Source organism: Podarcis gaigeae (genome assembly GCF_964106915.1).
Source record: "Podarcis gaigeae genome assembly, chromosome: 4".
In the NCBI taxonomy this organism is placed as follows: domain Eukaryota; kingdom Metazoa; phylum Chordata; class Lepidosauria; order Squamata; family Lacertidae; genus Podarcis; species Podarcis gaigeae.
Genome location: NC_139677.1, coordinates 71,162,898 through 71,172,960, shown reverse-complemented (window position 1 = coordinate 71,172,960; position 10,063 = coordinate 71,162,898). Strand labels below are relative to the sequence as shown.

Genomic DNA, 10,063 nt, shown 5'->3' with positions numbered 1-10,063 from the left:
GCGTGTGAGTTTGTGCACGCGCTCGCCAGTGTGTGCATGTGAGGGAGAGAGAGAAGGGGGGGAGTGTGTGTGTGGTTGCGTGCGTTTCTCTTCGGGTGTAACAGGCGAGCTGTATGGCTGGCCAACCTGTCCCTCAGCCCCGCGAGCCAATGGCAGGCTGCCTTATATAAAAAACGAATGTTTTCGGTCTTCTCCCCGGCTTTGCAATGTACTGTATATGTGGGGGAAACAGTGTACAGTGTGGGCTCAGCTTGAGAGCTGCTCTTCTCTCTCTCCTCACTTTCACATAAAGAAACACTGACTGGCCACGGCCGCCAACACTCAACAGACACTCATTCACACACACACGGGCACACAGTCGGAGGTAAGTGCAGCCAGCAGCCTCCCCTCCCTCTCTCCACCCCGAGCCAGGAGGAAAGGGCTCCCCTTTCCCAACACTTCCCTTTCTATTATTACTCACTTAAAAGCATGGGGGCAGCAGCCCCCAAGGACTCCTCCTCAACCGGCAGCAGGGTGGACTCCCTGAGAAGGCAGGCGCGGACCTCTCGGCGTCCCCGCTGCCCACCATCCCCATTCACTTTTCCTGCCTCAAACTTTGGATGGGGAGGGTCGAGGCGAGAGAGAGAAGGTCAGGGGTGGGCTTCTTCGCAGCCCTTGCGCGAGGGGAAGCTGCAGCTCTAGAGCTCTCTAGATTATATAGGGCAGGAGTGGTGGTTGTGGGGAGAAGGTGGAGGGGGGGGGGGAGAGAGAGAGGATATGAAGAGAGGCGGAGGAAAGAGGTGAGTTGCAATGCTATGCAATGCATTTAGCAGGAAAGGGAGAGCGAGCGAGGGAAAAGAGCAGCACCAACCCAAGGGTAGGCCAGCCAGTGCCAGGCTGCGTTGGAAACCTCACCACCGCACGGAGGCAAGAGCAGCAGCAGCAGCAACGGTGGGCCGGGAAATATAATAACCGGGACTCCCACAGGAGGGATTCGAAACAACCCACCCCCCACCCCCACGCATCCCTTCCCCCGCGTGTTTGTCTCTTTGACAGGGGCAGCGAGAAACGAAAGTTCATTGTAAGAGGGGGGAGGGGGCGACGATGTCGTCGGTGCGTTGATTTATTTGTGTTGCGCGGCGGCGGCGGCTCGTGTTTTGTGTCACTGTGGGCGAGGGCAGGGTAAGGGGGGGGCGGTGGGAAGCACCCCCACCCCCCGCAGCCCCTCCGACAAACGGGGCTCAGTTGCTCGGGCTTCGAGAGTTGGGAATCGTTCGTTTTCCGGTAGCGAGAGAGAGAGAGAGGGGATCATGTCTTGCAAGGCACTTTCCCTCCCTCCTTCCCTCCTCCTGCTTCCTTCCACACAAACAACAACATCAAAATGTGCAATTATTAGAGGGGAGTTTTGTTAGTGTGTTGTTTTTTAAAGGAGGGGTGGGAGGGAGAGATTTTACATATATATAAAAATATATAAAAAAGTAATAGTGCAAGCCGGGAGCAAGGAAGAATAAAAGAGATGGGGGGGGGGGGAGGGACGGACGGAGGAGGAGAGAGGCTGTGTCAGGATTTTGCATGAATGTGGGATTATGTTGTGTCAATAAGTTTAAGGTGGAGAGAGAGCGAGGCTGCGAGGGGAAGCGGGGGGAGAGGAAGGCCTTGGCAGTTTAAAGTCCTGTTTCTGAAGGTAAGTTGTGACACCGGGTGGTCGCGATGACAGAAAACTTGCAGGTCGTTTGCACAGGGAGGGGGACGCGTGTCTTCCGGGGGGGTTACGGAGCCACCAGCCGGCAGATGGGTGTCGAACTGTTATTTGCTGTGCTGCGAGATCGGGTCGCTGGTAAATTACAGAAATCAGACGCTCCTTCTTCCTTCACCAGCCCTCCCCTCGCTCGCTCTCCTTCCTCTCTGGTGTTTTATTTGCGAATGTATGAAAACTTGCATGGCTGGATCCGGCATAGGAGGTTTTTGAGAAACAGAAAAAAACCCCCAAAACCAACGCGCATTTTTTTTTTTTTGCCAGGGAGGTGGGGTGAGCAAAACAGAAACGTCTCGTTAATCCTGGGATCTGGAAAGCAGGAGGAGGTTTGCGTTCGGAATATCTCTGTGAACAATCCGCTGCCGCTGAATGAGGAAGGTAAAATGAAACGATGCAAAAAGAAGCTGAGACAACATGTACGACAGAGAGCGGGGGGGGGGGGGCGGAGAGCGAGCGGAGAGCCATAGGCAAGCTATTCTCTCCCTTCACCCCCCCCCCCCAATCCAGCGCTTTCCTTTTCTGTCGTGGTGGTGGGGAGGGGGGCGGAAAGAAAGCGCCCTGGCGGGTTGTGGGGGGATCTGGGAGAGAGTTAAAGCAAATACCCGGTTCGCGGCCACTCTTGTTGCGAGCTGCGTTTGGTCTTCTGGGGTTATTTCCGTTTCTCTCCCCCCCCCCTCCCGCCGCCGCCGTCGTCCCCAGCACCCCGAAAAGTGCGAGGGGGGGGGAAATTAGCGACTTCTCGCGGGTGGATCTTGTCGGAAAGTTTGTCAAGAGAGAGAGGCGAGCGTGGTGGTGGGGGAGCAGGCTGCCGCGGAGGATGGTCACTTGGCCTGGGGCTCTGAAACCATTGCCTGTCCTGCTCATGACACGTTCAGATCCCCGGCTCCGTGCACGGGTGAGGCCGAGGGGGGCAGCTTGCCACCCACCCAGACACCCACTCTCTTGGTGCTGGTCCCCCCCTTCTTCTTCGCCCCTAACACGCTGGAGATGGAGCAACCACAAGGATTCTGGGCTTCCATGTGGCTCCAGCAGCAGCAGCAGCAGCAGCAGCACCTCCTCCTCTTTCCCGGTGGCAGCAGCCGCGGGATCATAGCTCGGGCCCGCGGGGAGGAGGAGGGGAGCAGTGGCGGCGGCGGCGGCAGCAGCAGCAGCAGCAGCAGGGAGGTGTTTGCTGCCAGTCTGATTCACCGAATCTCGCTGGGGAGGCAAAGGGTGTGGAGGAGGAGGAGTGGGGGGAGATTCGGCAGCAGCCCCCCACTTCCCCCGGCGCCCGCTTCTCCGGCTGCCTTTTTCTGCTCCAGGCTCTCCTACAAGGTGTTGTGCAGACTTTTCCCCTCGGGGAGGTTTGAGGTTTTCTTTCTTTCTTTCTTACGTTATATTATTGCTCCTCGCTCCTTCCAGCAACACTCTCCCCCCCCCCCACCCCGCAAGATGGACTCTCTCTCTTTCTCCCTCCCTGTGTCTTGTCAGCCTTTAAGATCGACATTTTGTAACTAAGATGCAAACTTGATGCTGACCAGAAAGAAGAAGGGAAAGCTCTGGGCTTGCTTTATCTTCCTCGCGACACTCCATGTTTAACAACCTTCGCTTTCACCCCCAGACCTCAGTGGCCCTGCCTACACTTTGCATGGTGGGGTAGGTGGCTGGCCGGGTGGGGGTGGCTTGCAGGCGAATGCTCTCTTTCCCCGTGTGCTGGAGGAAGTCAGGTCTATATAATATTTCTCTCTTCTCTCTTTGGATTGCGATGGCGAAAGGAGGTGGGAGGGGGATCTTATCAAGAGGGATCGGGAAATGGGGACTACCTGAAACTATGTTGCAACGTCTCGTGTAGACCGGCAGTCTGGGTCTCAGATTTTGTTTTGGAGAACGGTGATGATGTTGCTTAAATTCATCCACGAAACTGACTAACCGATTACATGTGCACATCGAGGGGCTTCCTTCCTGTTCGATTCCCATTTGCAATTTGAGTTCAACTTTCTCTGTATTTGCCATCTTGGATGTGCTGTTTAATGAGGGGGGGGGGGGACCTGCCCTAGTGATGAATCCCCCATACAATTTCTTTCACTTGTTCACTCCCAGTGCACTTTATAAACACTTTGCTGGTTTTGTTTGCAGTTTAAACTTGACAGTTTTGTATGTTTGTGTGTTTTCCTTCTGGAGGCACAAAATTGCTTCATATTTTAATAAGAACTTACTGTTGGGTGGGTACAAAGGGGGACAAAAGTAAGTTGCAATTTTGGGATCCCTCTAGCCTTGCTGCAGTTTTGGGCCAGCTGCAATATTGTAAAATCATGATGTGCTGATGATATGCCTCTATTTGATACTTTATAGGTCACTATCACATGACAAAGGCTTGGATACAGCTTCATTTTCCTCTGCCTGTAATTTCCATTTGCCTTCCTGGGTAAGTATGTAAACTGTACACACACAGAACAAGATTGATGTTAGTGAGATACTGGCTACCTGTCTCTTACATTCAGATGTAAGGTGCTTGTTCAGTTTTTAGATTTCTTAGAGAACATGTTTTCTTTAGACACAATCAGGAAATGTGACAGCATGCAGTGTTTGTGGGGAATAGGGGGACTGTGTTGGTATGTGGGGTTTGTTAATCAGGAAATTAGCATGTAAAAATGCCCACGCTGGGCTCCCAATATTCGTTTCACTAAGCTGAATAGTTTTAATGGGGAGGGGAACCTAAAAATTGCAAGTAAAATTTTATAACCGAAGATGTAGTTTTTTTGAGTGATGCAACAGGGTTTATAAACACTGTCCAAACCTAAGAGTTAAATCTAAACTCAATATTCTGGAATCATCTTCAAGGAGTTGGGAATGACATCCATATGACTTTAACATTTAAGACATTCTCAGCATAAATTTATACCTGTCTACTCCATTAAAATTTAGGGAGGATTAATCCCAGGAAAGTATTAATCCCAGGTATAGGATAGCAGCCTCGGTGTTGTATCACTTTTCTTTGGAAATTCCTCTTTCCTTCTATTTATTTTTCTGCAGTCATTAATTTAGGTCAATTAAATAGCTATTAAATTGTCACTATTTGCACAATAATTTTTTACAGCTGTAGATGTTTTAGGGGAATTTTGAATTATGTAGATCTATTGTGTTCAAAAGAAGATTATAGCCAGCAAAATTTAACTTTAGAATAATGAGTGACTGTCCAAAGGCTATTCTGTTTGAACCTAATGATTATACTATGCTGTATTTATGCACTAATAGTGCAAAACAAAGCAGAACTATCCTATGACTTACAACAGGAACATGTAATTAATGGTAGTGGTGGGGAGTATAATGGTTTATGTTTTATATTCAGTTTTCATAAGAATTTGTGATTAGTAGCTGTATTCCAGAAATAGGTATTCAGAGGTAGAAACAGTGGGGTCTATTTCAAGTTTACAGGCTCAAGAATTACTCCAGATAACCTTGATCATTGAGAATCCCTAACGAGAGCATGGAATGGGTGACCGCTTCACGCTGGAACTACTGCAGCCTCTCTGTGTTGACATTCCAATCATAGAGTACGAGATTGCATGCCTTGTTAGAAGTTAGGAGAAAGGAAAGCTGTACTCCCACTTCCTTTGCCCAAGGCTTCACATTTCCTAGCAAAGATAGTTTTCTTCAAACCTCAGTTATTAACTCACTGAATTCACAGGAATGTAAGTTGTATCTTGTGTCCTAAAATGCTGACTTAAAAAAAATGTTACTCTTCTTGGAAAACTACTTCGTATGTTATAGTTCAGTTGGGTCAAAAGTAGGAAAAGTTTATAGAAACTTGGGGTAGTCCTAAACCCGTCTAAAGTTAGGTTAGGCATGTCCATTTACTGCAGTAGATTTACTCTGAGTAGGACTATTGTTGACTACTACCCCCTTGCTTATTAAAACCTATGGGGACTGAAGTGTTTATGTGAAGGAGCAAGGGTTTAATCTGTACACCTCACCACTAATGGTAATAATACCACATACAGTCGTACCTTGGAAGTCAATCGGAAGCTGCGGAAGCCCCGTTGGATGTTCGGCTTCCAAAAATAGTTCGCAAACTGGAACAGTCACTTCCAGGTTTGCGGTGTTTGGGAGCCAAAATGTTCCAAGAACTAAGCTGTTCGAAAACCAAGGTACGACTGTACTCTGGTGTAGCTTAGTGGCAAAGAGACTAAGTTACGTATCAGGGATCTTTCCTCTCACTACTCCTAGGGTAGCTATTGTCTTCCTTTGGAAACAGGGAGATGACCTGCTTTACAGGGTTGGTTGTAAGGGTTGCAGCATGATAATGTATATGAAATACTTTGAACACAAAGTGCTATGTACATGCTAACTGTTGTTATTACCAACAGTAGATTAGATTTAATATATAAAACTCAAACTGGATGTTTAAATAATCCTGCAGTATATAATTAGATTCTTTGCTTGAAGTTTGGTGGGGTTTTATAATGGGGAAGGCTGTTTTTTTTCTGTGTGTCTGCGTTTTCCCTCTTTTCCTCACTGCTGTGTTAGTGAAGTTTTTAGAGAGGACTGGCTTAGCACTGAAAATGATTATATGTGTACTGTCTAGCTCTTGATTGCCATGCTAAAGGGATACGTATACTTCTGATTATTATGTATCCTAAATTATGTGTGGCTGTCAAAAAACTTTATAAAGAGACAGTTTAAAGTTTCTTTTTGTTGGAGAGCGGCTCTGAGTAATGTTAAAAGTGTCATCGGAACCTAAAAATGATGATTAAAGCTACAACATGTTTAAAAGTCCATATAAAAAGAAAAGAATAATTGAATATCTTTGAAAGAAAGCACTGAAGTAATTTACTTGGAAACATAATAGAAGTGTCTAAAAACTGAATTTTCTTCAACTTTGTACATACTCTGTTGAGCTTTTTAGTGTTTGAATATAGTTTCTTTCTAAATATATTTGTCTAATACATTAGGTTTTAAGTACACTTTATTAGCAAAATCTACAGATAAATTCCAAGTGTTGGCTCTGATCCTGACAACTTTTACATGCTGTTCCAGTTGGATAAATGGACATGAATCTGTGTAGGCTTGAAGCCACTGGGTTCAATCCAAAGAGTGTTAGGCATGCTTAAGCTCCACTGAAATCAAAGGGACATGAGAACATAGTTAAGAAATATGCAGGTTGAGTTTATATATGTTTATTTGGCTGATTTTACTAGTTAAGTATGCATAGGACTGCATTATTAATTTCATTGGGGAAAGTGTCCATCGGATATCAGGGTGGTGGAATACATGTCACTCAAGTATTAAAATCCATTACGGTTCAAGTCTATTAGCAAATCTGCTAAAAATCTTTAAAAGATTGGGCTTTGTACACAAAGCCATTCTGCCCCCTCAGTAATGAATTCCTTTGACAGTCTTAACAGGAGAGCTCTTTCACACCTCTTAAGAGTCAGGGTTACACTCAGTAGTCAGACTTAACGAAACTGGATAAACTAGCAGGTTAATGAGTTCATTTCAACAAATCATAAAGAAAGGAGTCAAACATAAGATAATGTAAAACAGTTTGTGAAGCTTTATACTTTTAAAAAGAAGGTTGGGCTTTCCTTGTCCTCTTGTGGGCCAGCATTTTGGCAAATATGCATTTGTTATGTGAAGTGCCAGGAATTCAAACCCGGGACTATGTATGGCAGCTTGTCAGAGGAGGGGTCTGCTAGCTTGTGCTTTGGTACCACTAGTGTTTGTAGGCCAGAAGAAGCTGAAGCAGCCTTTGGGCAACACGAGAGTCCAATGGAGTTACATCTCAGACTCTGGCTCTTTATTCTGAGCAACTTGTTGCTTGAGTCAACACCACTCTTCTCTCATACTGAGCCCAGGAGCCTGTTGCTTTGTGTTCTCACTGGCCTGTGCAGAGCTTCCTTTGCCTCTAAACTCCTAAATCTGATAATAATCCTGTGTCTGTTGCGCATATGAAAGAGCTGCAGGGATCACAGGCAGTCAATGGGATAAATGGAATCAGTAGAAAATAACGTATAGTTTTTTGTTTTACTGGATATGGACAGAGGAGAGCAATAACCTTACTGTTTTCCAGCTGCTTCACATATTTAAAAGGCAGCATGTTCTGCAAGACTGAAAGTGGATAGGGAAGATTGTAGGGGCCTTTTATACCAGCACAGTACTATATAAAAAACGTGTTCCGCTGGTGAAGCCATCTATGTATACTAGTGCAATATTTTCATTTTGAGCATTGCTAGGCAGTGCATAACTATGATATGGATGGAGAAGATAAGATGGTACAAATGAAACATTGAAGTTAATGGCACCAAGTGAAATTATATTTCTGTGGACAGGACCAGGATCCTTCCTTGTTCTGTGGAATGTTGCAAACAGAACACATCAGCATGAGTAGAGATATTTAAACCCCAAAAACTACACACATGAAGAGTGTACATAAGGGGCAGCGCTATAGAACACACCAGTAGCATAAGAGACTAACGTAAATAAATCTTTCCCAATGACACCAGTTTTCCCAGGGACAGAGCAAGAACAGTGAACAAAATAGTAGAATTCAAACTATCTTTCCTTTATCGTTGCAGTAAACTTTGGTAATAAGCTGTATGTTGTATTGGTAATATCTTCTAGATTTGAAAGTAGTGTTCTTTAGCTAACTTATTCATTTTATTCACTCTGGTATTGTTCCAGCACTTAGCAAACTGGTATTTAATTCAACTAGTGTATAAACTCAAATCCGGTATGTTTCTTCAACAAAATTTGGAATATTGCTGATTGTTTTAAAGTAACATGTCATGTCCATGCTTTAGGCATCATTGGGTAAAATGTCCTGAGGCTTGGCAGGTATTATTACTTTTGCATACCCAGAGTTCTTCAAACTGTTTTGCAGTTCTGCCATTTTGCTTTCCTGCATTCCATTCTATCCCATCTGTCCTTCAGAGAGCTATAATTTATCATTTTGGAACTTTATGAACTCCTCAATTAGATTGAGCATTATTAATAGCTTTTCATTAGATAGATAGATAGATAGATAGATAGATAGATAGATAGATACTTATTTGTATAATGCAGTGGTCTCTGATAGCTGTCATCCAGACACTTTTGAGCTTCTTGCTTATAGATGAGTGTTGTATAGCTGACTGCACTTATCCTTTGCACTTTGTTGTCATTCTACCTTTTGAATGCCTGTAAGCAGGCATCCTGAAAGGGAACAGTAGCTCCACTGCTAAAAAAACTGTGTTTCCTGTTTCTGGGGTCTATAGGCATATATTCAGCTTGTCCACTATTGCTCCCAGATATGATAGCCATGCAAAGCCTCAGAAGATTCTCCATGTCTGGATTACTGCAATGCATTATATGTGGGGCTGCTTCTGAAGTCGGTTCTGAAACTTCAGCTGGTGCAGAATTCAGCAGCCAGGTTACTCACAGGGGCAAGACGGTTTGAGCATATGTTCCAATCCTGCCCCCTGACTACATGGGCTGGCAATTAGTTTCTGGGCCCAATTCAAAGTGCTTGTGTTGACATATAAAGCCTTACATGTCTCATACCCTCAGTACCTTAAGAATTGCCTCTTCCCATATGAACTGCCCTGGACCCTGCACTTGTCATCCAATGTGCTTCTCCATGTTGCTTCTCCCGAAGAGGTTCGGAGGGTGGCATCACGAGAGTAGGTCTTTTCGGTGGTAGCTCCCCATCTGTAGAATGCTCTCCCCAGAGACGTTCTCCTGGTACCATCATTACATATCATTAGGCATCAGGCTAAAACATTCATTCCTCTTTACCCAGGCCTTTGGCCATAAAATAATTACGGCCTGTTAAAACTGCCGGTGGGGGCTGTTGTTGTTGTTGTTACTACTATTAATATTATTATTATTGTGCTCCATAAAATGTGTTCTTTTGATAAAGGGAGGTATAAATCGAATTAACAACAACTTTAATCAAACAGGTTGCTTAGCTTAAACCTGTCAATATTGTTACATTTTAAAAGGAAGTGCAGTAGTTTCATGGTCCTGCACCTCCAAATCTGTACTTCAGATTTGTGCTTTACCGAATGTGTAGGCAAACATCAGGCGGGCATATTTTTATGACTCTTATGGCTCTTCACGGGTGGAAACCAGAGCAAATGAGGCTTGTCTCACTGAAATCAGTGATATTTAGTACAGTTAAGTAAATAAAGTTGGTTTCCTATGTACATTTCCTTTGAAGGAAATCTTATAGAACTCTATGGGATTCTGGTGTATCTTACTTTTCTAGATTATGTCCCATGGGCATAAATGCATAAATAATATCTGCAGATATTGGTGTAGGTGGGTATAACACTCAAATCAATAAATGGACCCTCAGGCATCTTTGATGCA

At 44.9% G+C, this 10,063-nt stretch overlaps 1 protein-coding gene across 14 annotated transcripts in view; it reads left to right on the top strand.

Annotated features, from left to right (window-relative positions):
• The first annotated feature begins 202 nt into the window (after nucleotides 1-202).
• The window catches only part of BBX (BBX high mobility group box domain containing), a 133,682-nt gene continuing 123,821 nt past the window's right edge, over nucleotides 203-10,063 (top strand). For 3 of the 14 annotated variants that reach the window (XM_083736422.1, XM_083736415.1, XM_083736408.1), the window contains exons 1-3: nucleotides 203-364; nucleotides 2,000-2,113; nucleotides 4,067-4,139. Coding sequence is in view for 1 of the 14 variants with exons in the window: in XM_083736407.1 (XP_083592533.1) it covers nucleotides 2,105-2,113 (9 nt within the window). In the remaining 13 variants the exon portion in view is untranslated. Of the gene's footprint in view, nucleotides 365-500; nucleotides 780-816; nucleotides 931-1,072; nucleotides 1,093-1,525; nucleotides 1,664-1,999; nucleotides 2,114-2,962; nucleotides 3,050-4,066; nucleotides 4,140-10,063 lie in introns of those variants that run through there. The other 11 variants (XM_083736409.1, XM_083736416.1, XM_083736419.1 and 8 more) reach the window with 10 other exon arrangements.